Below are 17958 nucleotides of genomic sequence, written 5' to 3' on the forward strand. Positions count from 1 at the left end.
TAAACAAACTAAAACACTTTGGATGAAGAATGGTGAGATGTTCCTACATCTATTGGATGCAAGTCTTCAACTAGGCCATAACCCTACTACAAAAGTCTATAACACTCAGTTGTGACGTAAACAAGAAAGATAAAGGCCTGAATGTTCTTTTTCAATAAGCACTCTCATTTGAGTTTGGGGCAAATGCATATTTTTTGGCTTCCATTGAGTACTTTCAGTAAATAACCTTTTTATGAATGCTTAGTAATGTGTCAGAAACTCAAACTAAAATGTTTGATTTTGGAGGATTGTAGCAATTTAAGAGTAATTCTATATGCTATGCAACAGGGGCTTTTTTTTGTTCTGAATACTTTACCTATGTAAGCTATTTAGAACAATAAAAGGAAAAATTTTAATGCCCTGTCATTCAAACTTAAGATAGAAACCAAGCGAGAGAAAAATTTTGAAGGAAGTGAGAAATTGAATCTAAATACTTAGTGAGTTAGATGTGGGGAATATATATACTACATGTGCACTTGCTGCTAAAAGAATAACTGGTGGCAAGAAGTGATTATTTTCTGTAGTAACAAAAAAGTGATACAATTTTATAACTCAAATCTTTGTTTTAGGAAAGTATTATATAATTTTACCTATAGAAGAAAGTTATCGACATTCTTGGGTGACTTCATAAAGAGCTTCAGTTTATAGTTATCAGCCTAATCCCAGTTTTAGGTTATGACAATTCTTTGGAATCTTAGCTTTCATGTGCTGCCAAATTTGAAAGAAATAATTAATTCCATCCATATCCAATTCAATTTTACATTCTCACCTCTTGTCCTAAAAAGCCCTCTCTGAACTCCATGTTCCTAGTAAATAATTTTGTGCTGTAGGATAAAATAGTGATTACTTTTCACTGCAAGTTTATCAAGGGACAGTTTGCAGTCAATTAAGAATATATCCGTGATTTGTGCAAAGCTTCAATAATTTGTGTAAATTAAGAAAGGGATTTCCTATTTCTCCATTATCAAATATCTCTAATCAGTAAACTTGAATTTGAAAACCAATAAGAAATCGGTTACTGGTGCTCAGTATTAATTTTATATTCTGTTTATACAAACAAAAAAGTGATGGACAAAAATATAAATTTAGTTTGTGTGTGTAATTTTTGTTTTTCTAAGCATGTAATAATGCCACAAAAAGACAATTTCTCTGAAGTCAATAAATTGAAAAGGAACTTCTCATTGTTGACTTCTCATACTTCTGTGACCACAGTCTAAATGCACTGAAGTGCAGTGGGTCACATGGACACCCCTGCTGTGCAGATGCAGGATCAGCATAGCAAACATTCTTCTGAGAGTAAAGCGTACACTTACTGAAGACATTTGTCAAACAATAAAGCCAAACAGAAGTGAAGCCACTAAAGAAGCCAAAGAATAATCCCCTCAGCTGTCTTCCTGATTGTGCCATGTGACTTCATGTCATGCTGGCAGCTCACTCTACTAGCCAAATCAACAGATGTATGGAGAACTGCATGCTGGGAAAGCAGCAGTTGTTCTTCAACAACAGTGTCCTTTGTAAAAAGCCACACTGCAAAAAGATACAACAGTGTGACATCATCTTATCCGAAGAACATTACTGTTCTTGATTTTACTGTGTTCAGAATCCTTCCCCCCCCCCCCCAATCATTTCAAATTCATACTGTGATCATATTGTCTATTGTTCAGTAAAATGCCCTGAAATGTTTCAGAATTTATTTTTATTAATAGTGAGTACAACTCTTATATTCGATGCATTTTGTCAGCAGCATTGTATAGTCTGGTAAATGCCATATAGCAAGTTTTGTTTTGATGAATAACAGTTGCTGTATAGAAAGAAGTTTCAGTTATCATCGTGCCCTTTGTGTACACAAAGAATGAAGTTATATTACTAACTAGATCTTGTATTTTGTGTGGTTTAAGATTTGAAAAATATTAAAAAGGGAGAAATATTAAATGTAATTTGCAAAATTGTGGACCTCCATAAATGTGTATGCTATTTAAGGAATCTGTTAACATTATTGTGTTGCTTCTGTTACAGATGTTGGATGTAATTGAAATTTAGATATTTTGACTAAGGTGGATGCATTTAAGCTGTTTTCCGATGCATCCAAAAAACATGCCACTATTAACATGACCAATTGATTAGTTTTATTTTTGCCAAGAAGAGATCGTCATAGTCGATTTACCTTAAATCGTGGCTTTACTCTACTCATGAGCTTTCCATCCTACAGTGAATGCCTAATTCTAAGACCTCAGTTTGATTAAACTTTTATCCTTTCACAGGATGAGTGTTGCTGGCTAGATGTTAATGTTTATTGCTCATTCCAAATGGCCTTTGAGAAGGTGCTACTGATCAGGTTTCTTGATTGGTTGCAACCCATGTGGTCTAGATCAGTGGTTCCCAACATTTTCAGTATCAAGGCACACTTCAGTGAAACACCATTCCATGGCGCAACGACTTTTCAGCTGATTTCGTTGCTCATAAACTTCACATTTACATGAATTTGCTACAGTTGTGGCCTTAATAGAGAAGTTTCTAATATAGTGCATACAACAAGCTAAAGAAGAATCCGAAGCTTTAATGTTTCAAATCCACGAGAAAAAATACACCATCTTCAACTGTAAGTGCAGACACAATTTCAAAGTCTGCTTAACTCAACTATTTGCCAACAGGTAAGGGGAAAGCAACATCTCCTGTCCATAAAAATCCAAAGGTCAGACACTCTTATTGTACTGTCTCTGAATAATTCTTGCTTTTTTTTTGGCTTCAGATATTTCATTGACTGCATTAACAGAGGAAGTTCTTCTTTTGACAAGAAACCTATCTATTTTTTCTTCGAATCTAATCTAGCACTTAGATCAGTGACCCAACGAAAAGAAAATTGTGGCGATATGTACAGGCAGACAGGCCAGTTCAGCAGTGGTTCAGTTGCGCAGCGATACAATCCTCAACGATTGTGCATGCACAGACCAAATTTGTAAACTTGCGGATTTTCCATCATCCAAATGTGCAGTATCAAATCCTCGTGCGTGGTATGGGAAGTCAATTTGAAGCGGCGCTTTTTCTCAACAATTTGGCAGTGCATGGACTTCTCACAGAACACCTCTGTTGCCTTCTCTGATCTTGTTCCATCCACAGGACTGTTAGAAAGGAAGCTTTAGGATTTTGATCCAAAGGTAGTGGAGGAATGATGTAGTAGTTCCAAGTCAAGATGACAAAGGGCTTAGAAGGGAGCTTGCAGACTGTGGTGTCCCTTTGCATCTACTGTAGTTCTTCGTGGTAGTAAAGGTGAGGGATTTAGGTGCTGTCAGTGGAATTTGAGTTGTGCAGTGCGCCTTCAGTGCATTTTTCTTGTAGATGGCAAACACTGCAATCACTGTGTCTGTGGTGAAAGGAGTGAATGTTGAAGTCCGACTGATGGGATGCCAGTTAAGCATACTGCTTTATCCTGGGACAATATCAAGCTGCTTAAATGCTATTGGTGCTGCACTCAACCTGGCAAATTGAAAGTATCCCATTACACCCCTAACTTGTGCCTGGCAGATGGTCAACATAAGTTGTTCATTGCAGCATTCCTATTCTCTGGCCTGTAGTTGTTGCCCTATTAATTATATAGCTGGTCAGTGATAAGCCCCCCAGAATGTTAAGAGTGAAGATGGCATTCAGTAGTATTACTATCAAGGGAAGATATTTAGATTCTCTAGTTGAAGGTGTCATTGCCTGGGATTTGAGTGGCAAGAATGTTTCAATATTGGAGGAGTCTCAAATAATGCTAAACCTCATGCAATTAGATTAGTATAGGTTACTTAGTGTGGAAACAGGCCCTTCGGCCCAACAAGTCCGCACCGACCTGCTGAAGCGCAACCCACTCAGACCCATTCTCCTACATTTACTCTTTCACCTAACACTACGAGCAATTTAGCACGGCCAATTTACCTAACCTGCACATTTTTTGGATTGTGGGAGGAAACTGGAGCACCCGGAAGAAACCCATGCAGACACTGGGAGAATGTGCAAACTCCACACAGTCGCCTGAGGTGGGAATTGAACCCGAGTCTCTGGTGCTGTGAGGCAGCAATGCTGTGCCACCGTGCCGCTTTAATTGTTAATGAACATACCAGTTTCTGATTTAATGATGGAGATGAGGTCATTGAAACAAGTATTGATGGTTGGGCCCATGAGACTACTCAGGAAGTTCTGCAGAGATGGATCTGAGATGATTGACCTCCAACAACCACAATCAGCTTCTTTTTGTGCTCTGTATGAACCCAGTGTGAGTTTTTGCCTGATGACTCCAGATTAATTGGGGGTGCTTGATGCCACAATAGGTCAAATGCTGCTTTGGTGTTAGAGCAGTCACCCCCACGTCCCCTCTTGTTTCAGCCTTATTAACCATTTTTGGACCATATCTGTGATGAGGTCAGGAACTAAATCACCAGGTAGGTGTCACTTGATAATACTGTATACCACATCTTCCAAAGTTTCCTGATGTTTGTGAATGTACTTACCGGAAAGTATAATTAGCAGGTTGGATTTATCCTGTGTTTGTGGACAAAACATGTCTGAGCCATTTCCTGTGTTTCAGGTAAATGTGTGTTTCTGTACTGAAACAGCTAGGCTAGAAATGCAACTAGTTCGAGAGCACAAGTCTTATTGTTGAGGTGTTGTTAGTATCCATAACTTTTGCAGTACTATGTGCCTTCACCCATTTCTTATATTTGAAATGAATCAGGTTGGCTGAAAGCTAATATTTGTGATACTGGGAGACCTCAGGAGGAGACCAAGATGAATCATCTCCTTGAGACCTCTGGGTGAAGGTGATTGCAACTGCTTAGGCTTTGTTTTTTGCACTGATCACTAGATGTCCATCATTGAGAATGAAGTTATTTATGGAGCTTCCTCCTTTAGTTATCATTATCTCTCTTTATATGTTTAACTACTAACATTCACAATTGAATGTGCCAGGGTAACAGAACTTAGATCTGATCTGTTGGTTGTGCGATTGTTTAGCTCTGTCTGTCCTATACTGCTCATATTGTGGCATTTGGATAGTCCTAGACTGTAGTTCTATCAGTTGAGACTTCATTTTTAGTTATGCATGTTGTTGCTCCTGACATATCTTCCAGTGTTCCTCATTGAACTAAGGTTGATGTCCTTAGCTTGATTGCAATGATAGAGTAGCGTATATGCCAGGATATGAGTTTATGGATTGTGGTTCAGTAAAATCCTGCTACTGATGGTCTAATGAATGTCCAGTTTCGCATTTCTAGATAAGTATGAAATCTATTTTGCATGTAGATAGTACCACACAAAACAATAGAGGGCATTTCAGTGTGAAGACAGGACTTTGTTTCCATAAGGATTGTGTAGTAGTTACTCCTACCAATTCTGTCATGAACAGATGCATCTGCAACAGGTAGATTTGTTGGGTCCTTTTTCCTGAGATCCTTGCATACTTGATGCAACTGCAGACGTTCTGTGAATGACTAAAATTTTATTAAGCACAGTGCAGAACAAACTTTCTGGAGGAACTTTAACATACACTTCGCCGGGCTTGCGGAGACGTGTCAAAGATCTTTCTGAACAAAGGGACAGTTCTTCCTTTATACAAAATCTTTACATCACAGTCAGTAATGCCAACAAGACAACCCCACAGTCACATGCCACTCAAGACACAATGCAGTGACCACATCATTTCCAGAAACAATATAATGTAAATCATGCCTTAATGGTCAAATCTGTTATGAATGTTTTTAAACTGTAGGAAGTAGTCAAAATTCCACCTGTATTGTGCTTATTGATCTCTGAATAGGATGATGCAATTTTTTTACTCTGAATAACTAGGAAATGGCCATGCAAGTGGCACTGGCGAGGGATGGGAATGTAAATTCCTTACAATCTACCTGTAAGTCAGAGGCATCCCACCCTAGCCTCGGGACATCCAATTTCCTGCAAGTCAGCTGAGCAAATTAACTCTTTGATAGCTCAGATTTCTGTGAACAAGGTCAAAGATTTGTTGTCTTCCTTACTACCTAACAAAGGCTCAAAATAATTGGCTAGAAACATCACTCAAGCTTCAATATCTCCTTGAAGGCAAGAGTTTTAGCCTCTACCTGTTGTTGTAAGTTACTGAAATCCTTTTGGGGTCTTATGCTAGTTGTAGTGTCATTACCTCTGGGCCAGAAGGTCTGGGTTCAAGTCCCACTTGTCTTGGAGGTGGACCACAGCATGTCTGAGCAGGTTGATTAAAATAATTAGCATCTATGTCTTTTCGGACTCACCTAGTTCAGTGATCAGTAATTCTGTGAAGTAAATGTTGGTGATGGGCTTTGAAGACCCCCATCTAGAGTATGTCAACTCCCTCACAATTGTAAACAAAAGTGTTAACATCATTTAGGGCCTATCTTGCAATGGAACAGGATACACTCCGGAATGGTGATGGTGGCATCTGGGACATTAAAGTATGACTGCATGTCAGATGGATATTTGACTGGCCTAGACACAAGGTCCCAGACATCAGTAAGGAGGATTTCAAAGTCCTTGTCAGAGGTGCATCATTGTACCTGGTACTAGTTTGATACAGTGTGGTCAGGCCAGTTTCATTCCTTTTTAACTCTGTTGCAGTTTGCTACAACTGAGTGGCTTGCTAGACCATTTAAAGGGCATTTGAGTAAATCATAAATACGAAAGATTGGTTACTTTGAGGGATTGTTTTTCTGCTTAATTCAATGATTAAATTTTTTTTAAAAACTGGTGCTGGAAATCAGAAACAAAAACAGATATTGCTGGAAAAACTCAGGTCTGGCATCATTTGTAGAGAGAAATCAATTTAAAATCAGTCAACTCTCCACAGTTGTTGCCAGACTTGCTGCGTTATTCCAGCAGTTTGTTTTTGTTTGTGATTAAATGATGGTTTAATTTAGATTGAGCTATATTCTGCAAGAGGTCTCCTTGTTTGTCAGCTGGGCAAAGCATTTCCACCCAGGACCCAACAACTGGCAATAGTAACCTGCACCAAGAAAATGGGGGGGGGGGTATTATTGAAGTCAGTGATTCGTGTTTGAGATGCTGGTCCATGAATATAGTGAGAGCGCGAATTGGCTTTGGTCGTGCTGTTTCCCATATTGTCAAATAAACTGCCACAATTTACTGTGCAAGATCATTGTCACATTAAAAGGTTCACATACCTTAGGAAGTAGAAAGGAACCATTTTCAGAGTGGGTTTTTAAAAGCTGAGAATATACAGACAGATTTAAGAAATAGACTGGGAAATTCGATTATTAAAAATGCTAAAAAGTTGACACTGATGTTGAATCATTATATAATTTAAGTATTCAATTCAAAACATTGTTAGCAGTCAAAAATGTTGTGCATCTGTTGTGTTGAAAAACATTTAGTATTTAGTTGAGCCATATGAGAAAAGTGCAAAAACATGGCAAAAAGATTTATCCCTTATAGAGGGCTTCCCAAATTGGGAACCAGCACCCCAGGTGGGATTGTGATCTGAAATTTTGGGTTTGTGAACTGTGAAGAAGCAATGGCTGTCACGGAACTGTATGAATTCATAAGTTTTTGTGCTCTCGAAGAGAGACCACAACCCAGTCTTTCAAGTTTCCTCTTCTCCAACCCCTGTCCAATCCCCCTCCCCAGTTCTCAGGGGTGGTGACAAATTTCAAGAGTCAAAATGGGAACACAGTATAAGAATCATAGTCACACAGTATGGAAACAGGCCTTCAGCTAAACTGGTCCATGCTGCACTACCTTTTACCTTTGGTTAATGAAATTTTATTAATTTAAGGTTTAAAGTTAATAGTTGATCGCACATCAGCTGCTGACTGTGGAGTTGATCAAATGAATGTAAGACTGTGATTGTGCAACTCTGACTCTGTTCTCTCCTGATAAGTGTGAACATCATGTCAAGACTTTTAGAGCTTTCCCTTTCCTTCCTTCTGTTTCCGTTTTTCTTTGTGAACACCCCCACCCTGTACAACATCCTGTGGGAAACGAAATTCCATCTATATTCTCACTTCTCCTTAATATCTTGAAATTCAAATGAATCAGCTCAATTATCTAAATTTCTGTGAAAACAGCGCTAGTTTGTGTAATCACTCTTAATTTTGGAGTAACTTAACATTGCTTTCGTTTCATGCTCAGTATATCCTTCCAAATTTGTAATGTTAAGAAATGTAAACAATATGTGGTCTAACCAAAACATCATATAGCTATTGTGTAAGTTTGAACCCTTTGCATTCTAGTTCTGTAGATATAAAGGTCGGGATTCCATTAAATGTTTTGATTTCCTTGTACTTGGCCAAGTCTGCTTTGAGCATTATCCATTCAGAAAGTACTCTGACCTATCCTTTTTCGGTCCAAAGTGAATGATCTCTCACTTGAGTGCATAGAAATCCATTGGTCGTAATTTTACCAAATCACTAATATTGTTTTGATTTTATGTTTCCATCTGCATTGCTTACAATGCCACCTCTCTTTGTGCCATTGTTCTCTTTCCAATATATACATACACCAATTAAATAAGCAATTTTCTATGTTCTCTTTACTATAAAATAAAGCCATGTAGCAATGTACCTGATCCACTGTTTTGGCTTGACTCATCTTTGGTGAGATTGAAGAACCACATGCTTGAATGGCACAAATATGGAACAGTTCTGGTCACAAGATGCATCCCTTGGTTATATTCCTTTGCAAATATATGCCACAGTGGCAGCTTTCATAAAAGTAAGACACTCAGACTGCTTAGAGAAGTTATTGATGCAATTAAATCAGAAAAGATAAAGGACTCCCAGCATTGGGAATGAGAGGTGTTGCTAATTTTCCTGTGGTTTTGCGTTTTAGTTTACTTTTTCCTTTATTGTTGTTGTCCTTATTTTCTAAGAGATTTGTCTCTCATTTCATATTTGCCTGGAAAGAAACATTGTGGTGAAATAAGAAAAAAAATTCAGTAACATGGGAGAAGAAGTTATTAGATCAGATAAACCACGCCTTTGATCTTAACTATGTTTATCTTTCTAATTTCTTTATGAAAATATATCTTGATGAACAAGTAAGTGTTCCATCAGGAGTTGGGGTAAATTAATATAGATATGAGTACTCAGGTTATTAAAAGCAAGCTCACAAGTACAAAGTGTTCAAAAAGAAACATGTTGTCTTATCAAAGAACTTTGACTCAATATTTAAAACAAAGAAAGTTTACAGAGCAATGATCAAGCCTTTTTACAATATTGTAGCAGTTCTGGATATCTTCCCTTCAAAAAGATATTACTGGAAAGATGTCGAGGATGAATTAATTGAACAATGCACCTGGCGAAATTGGATACAGTGAAATGATTTACTTAAGGTATTTAAAGTAAACTGTCAGGGTGGAACGGCTATGTTTTTGCCTTGTTAGAGTAATCCAGAATATTATCATAGAAATTGAGGCGATCCACTATAATAAATGCAGGGCTTTTTTCCACACAAGTAGTATTAAAGTTTCGTAACTACCCCAATAGATCATAGTCAAGGTCATTTGACATATTTACAAGCAAAAAGATTCTTGATTCACGCAATTGCTGCCCCCTTCCTGTGTTCCTCATGGTTTTTAACATGAAAATGTTTGTGTGGAATAACTGACTGCAACAAATATATAATGCTTTTAGAGGCATTCCTAGATCTTATACAGCAGTTATTTATACTTGAAATTTATATTTGTTATAAGTAGTTGCAGAAAATCAAAAAGACAATGGTAACCTTTATATCTAGAGGACTAGAATTAATTTATTGTTGTCACGTGCCGCGATACAGTGAAAAGTATTGTTTTGTGTGCTATGCAGGCAGATCATGCCCTACGTATTGCATTAGGTAGCAGAATAGAGTGCAGAATATACTGTTACAGCCGCGGAGAAGTTGTAGAGAGATCGATCGATCCAAATTAACATTTGAGAGGTCTGTTCAGCAGTCTGAGAACAGCAGAGAAGAAGCTGTTCTTGAATCTATTCATACGGGGATTCAAGCTTTTATATCTTCACAACGGAAGAGGATAGAAGAGAATATAACCGGGATGGAAGGGGTCTGATTATCTTGGTTGTTTTCCCAAGGCAGCGGGAAGCATAGATGAAGTCAATGGATGGAAATCTAGTTTGCATGATAGAGCTGTGATCACGGTTTGCATGATGGACTGCGCTGTATTCAGGATACAAGGAGGTAGCAGTTAATCTTTAGCTCTTTAAAGCCATGGTTAAATCACACAAATACCGTAATCAATTTCATGCAGTACACCTTTGGAAACACTTCTTTGTCTTGATACATGTGCGGAATGGTACAAGGATTTTAAGGGTTACCTTATGACAAGAAGTTAGTCTCAAGTTATAACATAGTATTGTTCTGATTAGCTTTGGGGATATTAAGTGGAACAGAGTGTAGTTAGGAACAATCTTCACTGGTTTGGGAATGTCCACCTTTGGGAGTTGGAATGCAGTGTGAATGAATTGTCTTAAAATTTGAACATTTCAAGACTGAAATCGAAAATACTTCACACAAGTGGGTGGTAAAAGTTCAAAATATTCTGTAACAAATGACAATTGATTGATCAATTGCTAGATTTTTGTTATCCAAAGATATTTAAGAATATGAGGCAAAGGTAGTAATTGCAGATCAGCTACGATCTCATAGATGGTGGAATTGACATACTAGACTACTCTTGCACCTGTATTCCTTTTGACTAAATTATTCAGTTTGAATAGCGACTAAACCTACATAGTTTATGTTTATACAATTTCAAAGTTATCAGATCCTGTGGGGTTCAAATTCTGGCTAACTTGTGATCTAATGGCAAGTTAGGTTAGATTCCCTACAGTGTGGAAACAGGCCCTTCGGCCCAACCAGTCCACACCAACCCTCCGAAGAGTAACCCACCCAGACCCATTTCCCCCTGACTAATGCACCTAGCACTCTGGGCAATTTAGCATGGCCAATTCATCTGACCTGCACATCTTTGGACTGTGGGAGGAAACCGGAACACCCGGAGGAAACCCACACAGATACAAGAAGAATGTTCAAACTCCACACACAGTCGTCCAAGGCTGAGAATCGAACCTTGGACCCTGGTGCTGTGAGCCACTGTGTCGCCCATGAAGAAAATTTGTTTCTTTTTATTTGTTTTGCTTGTTGCAAATAAGGCAAGATTCTATATTTCTGTATTCTGTTAGAAATATACTTTTTTCCCTTTTCTTTTCACCTTGAATCTAAAAATTGATATTAATCTCTCCTGCTATGTTGTCACTATTGTGCCTGCCTACTTTTGGCATTGCTCTGTGCTTGATGGAGACGTAAAATATAAACGATCATGACATAATGTGTTCCCGTGACAGTAAAGACTTTTGGTCCATATTGCCATATTACAAGTGTGTTGATGAATTTGTATGACTGGAATTTTACTAAGTATGACTATTTTGAAAACTTTCCAATGAAATATTCAGACTTAGTCATTGCAATATCTCATTACTTTAATTCATAGCTTCCTCTTAAGAACATTCTCATTCAAAGTGTCGTCCTGTTTCAACCACCACCACCCCCGCCCCCGTCAAACAGAATGCACAGAGACACAATGTTTGCCTCCTTCATCTTTATTCTGGGTCCCGGAGGGAGAGAGAATGGTCGCCCATGTGCACAGGGGTGAGAGTTCATGGTCTTCCCTGAAACAGCCGTTTGTCAAGGAATTATGTAGTCATTTTACAGGGAGGAGCAGCCAGATAAGGCAACATACATATTGATTGGGTGACTGTTACAATCAGCGAGTGTCAATAGTAAAGATTAAACCATCTGCTACACAATGAATAACTGGCTTCACAATGAATACTTTTCACCTTATTAAATTAACCTCGCATACTGAATGCTTCTAATATTGTTAAATGGCTTGACATAATGTCTGCTTTTCCACCTTGTTAGCTCATTACTCTTGCCTCCAGCACCCTATTGTTAACTGCAAGTTATGAGTCATGCTCAGCTGAGCCTCTTGTTTAAAAAACTCAGAACTTAACTCTTTTCCTGCCTGCTTATACCTTATGCACATTCTCATTACACATTCTCAAAAGGATTTGCAAATTCAATAATTTGCAATTTTTATTTTTCAGTTGCTCATGTTCAAGAGACCTCATTCATGCAGAGGCATCAAGAATTAAGGCATTGTGAACACAGATAGTCAGACGGCTAACCACACAGTAGGATGCCATCAACCAACAGAGCAGGAAGCCTAAAGGACCCAGAAATAGCTGAACTGTTCTACAGAGACGATCCTGAAAAGCTGTTTGTGGATTTACGAGAAATTGGCCATGGCAGCTTTGGAGCAGTTTATTTTGTAAGTATGTTATTGTAAAAGAATGAAGTTAGGCACTTTTTCATTCTGGACAAAAGTTATGCATTTCTTTTAATTACTGTCTTGCACTTCATTTTTTAAGAAAAGCTGTTGTATGGTCTTGCCATCTGAATTATTTTGCCTTGTTTATCCATCCTTATGTAGAGAGTGAGGACTGCAGATGCTGGAGATCAGAGTCGAGAGTGTGGTGCTGGAAAAGCACAGCAGGTCAGGTAGCATCCAAGGGGCAGGTGAATCGACATTTCTGTTTGATTCTCCTGCTCCTCGGATGCTGCCTGACCTGCTGTGCTTTTCCAGCACCGCACTCATGACTTTACCCAGCCTTATGGCTATTATGTGCTAAAATTAATGCTTTTTAAAACCAAACACCTGTTTTAACATGTTAAGACACACATACATAGCAGGTAGGACTTAAACCCAGGCCTTCTAGTTTTAATGCATGCGCTAAGGTGGCTCTAATTGTAAAAACCGAAAGAACTGCAGATGTTGTAAATCAGAAACAAAACAGAAGTTCTTGGAAAAGCTCAGCGGGTCTGTGAAGAGAAATCAAAGGTAACATTTTGGTTCTGGTTCTGAGGAAGGATCACCAAACCTGAAACATAATAACTGCGATTCCTCTTCACATGCTGCCAGACCTGCTGAGCTTTTCCAGCAGCTTCTGGTTTGGCTCTAATTGTGCCACCTTTATATTTATAGTTGAAATATATTAGCTTACTAAAGCAGACAGAAAATCCTATGAAGTATCCAGCTCCTCAATGTTCTTAATATCCTGCTCGCATCAGTAGACACTTTCACTTCCAATAATTAAAGCATGTTCTTGAAGTACAGTTTTAATTCTCTTCCTGTAGAATGTAATTTGCCCTGTCTCTGAAATTCTAGTTGTTATTTGGATATTAGCCTCAAATCCTTGTTAGCTTTCATTAAGTAAGTTATGTAAATAATTTGATTTGTTACTGCAGAAACTTTTCTATCTAACAACCTTTTTTGTTTTTTGTGGAAATCTCAATGAAATTTTCACCCTACTAACTTTATGTATATCAGAAGGCATGCATGCTTACTGTTGATTCATACTTCATTGTACAGGCCATCAACAAATTCTGGAGTTCAAAAGTATTAAGAAAAATATTCCTTTATGAAAGGCTATGGTTGTGGTGAGGGAGAAAAAAAGCCAAAGGCTTGCCTTTTTTTTGGTGAAGGCTCCCACATTACTATGTTTGGAATAAGTATCAGTGCTTATTTGGCAGGGACAGCATTTAAAACTGAAAATAAATTCTTTATTTTTCTCATATGAAAAGAAAAAGGTGAACATGGATTTCATGTAACAAGGTTGTTTTGAGATAAGACTGCAAGTTGTTTGAAAAGATTGTTACAACAAGCCACTGTGTGCAGGCAGCAGTTGAGTAGAATTCAGTGTTAAATGGTATAATAATTAATGACTTAATGGATTGCTATCAGCTTTGAGTTTCCAAGTCCAGGACAACACAGATGAGTCTCCCGCTGCATGTGCTTCAACTCAAAGATGAGAAACAATTGGAGAGACACGGTGGGGAGGAAAGATTACCAGAAGTTACACTGTTATAATGGATAGCTAGAGACAGATAGTGGGACATGAGGCAGGAAATCTGACCATTTGAATAGTGAAAGGAAGGCTTAGTTGGGACCCTGCAGAAAATGCATAGGGGTGGAATGATGCCTGAGTATTTGCAAAGATGCCTGAGTATGGTAATATGTAAGTTGTAAATCACAAGTAAAACTGGGAAACATTTTGTTAAGAGAGGAATTTGTCCAATCTTCAGGTTCAAAAGGTCAAATGGTGTGTCAACACCAACAGTTAGAGGGCAGATAGGGAGTTTAAAACGTGTGAGGACCTTGCCAAGAGGTTTTCTGTTGCTTGCACAGAACAGCAAATGAGGATCTCCCTGTCTAGCCCAAATCGGTTTCAAAGATTAGCCCCTATCTGATCAAAAGTATTTAATTATGGTTGTTATTTTTGTGTTCGGTACTGCTTTGTTACTTTTATTTTAATATTCAGTATCATTTCTTGAACTTTATAATATTCTACTTTAAATCTTTATAGGCACGAGATGTTCGCACTAATGAAGTGGTGGCTATCAAGAAAATGTCATATAGTGGCAAACAGTCTAATGAGGTGAGCACATTCCAAAAATATGTTTTGAAGAAATTTGAATGCATAATTTCTGCTAGTTGCAATTAAGAAAGAAGCAAGCACATGGGCAGATGGGATCACTAAGTTCTACAGAATGCTGAGAGATGGAAATAGAAGAATTTGCAAGTCAACCATAAGCATTTCTAGAAGCTGTATGTACAGGTAGAGGATTCAGACTGCAAATCTGTTTGGTCTATTTGCTGACAATGAGATAGAAATCAGAGTACTTGTATGAATTTGGACCTGAGCTTTATACTTAGGCCACCAATAGGACATTTTGTTAGAGACATGCCTGAACGGAAATTTGTATTGGTTAGCCAAGTTTGATTTGTATTTTTACGTGTCTTTATTATGTTGCATGTGTAACACTACTTGAAATGTGACACCTACATTGCACGTCAAGTGTAATGTTTTGTACAAAATATGTAGCCACTTTGATTGTGAACTTCACACTTTTCCTACAGTGTCTTGTAGAAATTCCATTAAAAGTAAGAATTTTTATTGTGCATTTTTTTGAAAATCAATTGCTGATCAGACTTAGTTTATTGTTAGGCATGTGTAACTTTATGAATGCTAGTTACTTTTCCACTGTACTTTGAAATTGTGAGAGAAATACTTCGGAGCAAGTATGAAAATATCATAGGAGTCCAGTTTAGTGTTTTCAGTTGCATTATTAGAGGAAACTAATTCTGCATTCCAAGTAATTTTTCCATTGAAACTAATGTTCTTTATCACAGCAATGAAATTGACCAAATTCCACTAAATCTTTCAGGCTTAATTATTCTGTCTATCTTTCAATTAATGTGTTGCAGATTTTCTTTAATAACTTAAAACACAGTCCTGCATTAAGGTGAAATCTAGGTATTAAACAAAAGTATAATACTGATTGGCTTATAAAAGGGCTTGCGCGTCATCAGGAAATCTCTTAATACCAGATATTCAGTTAATTGAAGTGTTGTAGAGTAGAAAGTGTTATGTGGAGCATGCCTGCACAAAGGAAATGAGATATATGGCCATTTAATCTGGCATTGTTTGAGAAATAAATCTTGACCGTAACAGGAGACATCCTCACTTTTGTTTGACTTAATGCAAGGGATCTTTTACATCTGCCGGAATCAGCAGATTTAGTTTGTAAGGTTGTAAAAGCAATAATCCCCAGCAATGCAATACAGCATTCAACTATCATTCTGGCATGTGAACTCAAATAAGGTGCTTGAAGCCATAATTTTCTGAATAAGGTAAGTGTGTTGCTAGTGAGCTAAACTGATATTAGCAAAACTGACTTTTTTATGAAATGATTTAGTAAAAAATCTTAGAAATTGATAAAAGACTACGAGTCCAATAACTTCCTAAATCCATAATCCTAATTTTTGCAGCTCACTGTGCAATGCTGTACTTTTTTTTTGTTTTCTACGGTTGTGTGGTCTTTCCATGTTATAAATCATTCATCCACTTCAAAGGAATGATGCATTGATGAATTGTGAATTTTAGGAGTAGATTTAATGTCCATCATATATCAGTTTTTTTTTTTGCATGAGACCCTCCAGAAAGAAGCATTAATTTTTTTATACCCTCCATTCAATTCTATTTCCATATATACATAAAATAAATTTCTGATACATATGCTATAAGTAGTCTATTACAAAAACTATGTATACATTATCTCCATGGGTACAAATAATTATCATTTGATGCCTGTGTTGCCTTGTGTAATTTTGTTTTTTTTGGAATCGGACATTGCTCACTTATTTGGACAATGTATTCTGCACCAAAGTAAACCTACCATGATTTACATAATTGCACCGTAACTGAGATTACCTGTTTCAACCTCCATAATGTCACTCCAATTACCCTGGTCTCAGCTCAAACCCTCTTTCATGCTTTTGTTACCTTTTAGACCTGACTACTGAGTCGCAAAATTCTCCGTGGACTTGATTGTGTTGTTGCCTGCTCAGGTGCTTTTTAATATGACTTTCCTTGGAGCAGCAACTGACTTGTCAGAACTACCTCTGGGTGCTTTAGCTAAAATCAGAAACTCAACCTGTGCTGAAAAAAGAGAACACATACTACCAATACATAGTTAAGCTTGGAATAAATAAGTACATGGAAGTGAGATTTTGGCACAGCCTCCATCCAGGAAACTGACTGGGGAAGGGAGCAGAGATGAATATGCTCTTTGTCCAAGTCACAACCCTTTAATTGATTCAGGTAGCAACATGCCTTTTGATTCAGAACTGTTATGTATTAGTTATGTGTAGTTAGTGTTACGTTTCAGATAAATTTTATTAAATAAATAGTTTGGAAAGCTAAGTCATCTAGGTAAAGTTGGAAACAGTTTGATTCAAACATTTTGCACAGTGGGAAAATTAAGCTCTAATATAGCACTGTGATTAATAGTAGTAACTGGTGGTGATGTTCCGAAAGGAACTTGTAACTCTTGAGCTATATTGAAAAAGCTGTGCAAAAGTCAGGTGAAAGACTATAAGAAAAAAGCATTTTTCAAGCTTCAGTCAGTATTTACATTTTCCATTTAATATTCAAATTGACTTGAGCTAGTTAAATCTTCTGTGAGAACAAACAGTGCATATTTTAAATGTTTTTAGTTCAAATTTATACTTACTGTTGTTTGGAGAAGGCATTCACAAATTAAGAGGAATATAACTTCAGAGCAGTTTTTTAAATGTATTCCGAAGCTGCATATTTTCATCATTTTAGCTGAATTTGATAATATTTTTCCTGTTCTTAGTAAAATCAACCAAAATGTAGTTAATACAGCTTAGATCATGACAATGTATTAACAAAGGATATGCAAACTGCTTTTGAATAGGTATCATGTTAGTGCTGTATAATTCCATGTGTACATCTGAACATTAACATAACACAGTACATGTTTTTTAAAAAAAAAAATTGCTTTGCATTTCCTGTTTATAACGCTTCCTGCAACATTTTTTTTCTCTCAATAATGGGATTGTCCATCCTTCGTGTGCTTTGCCTGAAGGCACATCCTGGGCTGTTGTCTGACAGTGCTTTATCTTGAGCTGCTTTTCTTGGCAGTTTCATCAGTGGTTTACTGTTGGCTTCCACAGTCAGGGGAAGGGGAGGAGGTAGGTCCTAAGTCTACCTCAGCCAGAACAGTAATCAAAGTTTGTGAGAACATTAGTAGCTTGGATGCTCATTGTTGTGGTTCTGTTCGCTGAGCTGGGAATTTGTGTTGCAAACGTTTCATCCCCTGTCTCGGTGACATCCTCAGTGCTTGGGAGCCTCCTGTGAAGGGCTTCTGTGATCTTTCCTCCGGCATTTGTAGTGGTTTGAATCTGCTGCTTCCGGTTGTCAGTTCCAGCTGTCTGTTGCATATTAGGTCGGTATATTGGGTCCAGGTCGATGTGCTTATTGATTGAATCTG

At 37.6% G+C, this 17958-nt stretch overlaps 1 protein-coding gene across 3 annotated transcripts in view; it reads left to right on the forward strand.

Moving 5' to 3' along the window:
- taok1a (TAO kinase 1a) overlaps positions 1 to 17958 on the forward strand; it is a 174116-nt gene that overhangs the window by 80419 nt on the left and 75739 nt on the right. For all 3 annotated transcript variants that reach the window (XM_043718405.1, XM_043718406.1, XM_043718404.1), the window contains exons 2-3: positions 12147 to 12370; positions 14466 to 14537. In XM_043718405.1, the coding sequence (XP_043574340.1) occupies positions 12239 to 12370; positions 14466 to 14537 (204 nt within the window). In that variant the 5' untranslated portion in view covers positions 12147 to 12238. The remainder of the gene's footprint in view (positions 1 to 12146; positions 12371 to 14465; positions 14538 to 17958) is intronic.

The sequence above is a fragment of the Chiloscyllium plagiosum genome, chromosome 28, assembly GCF_004010195.1.
Source record: "Chiloscyllium plagiosum isolate BGI_BamShark_2017 chromosome 28, ASM401019v2, whole genome shotgun sequence".
NCBI classification, from domain to species: domain Eukaryota; kingdom Metazoa; phylum Chordata; class Chondrichthyes; order Orectolobiformes; family Hemiscylliidae; genus Chiloscyllium; species Chiloscyllium plagiosum.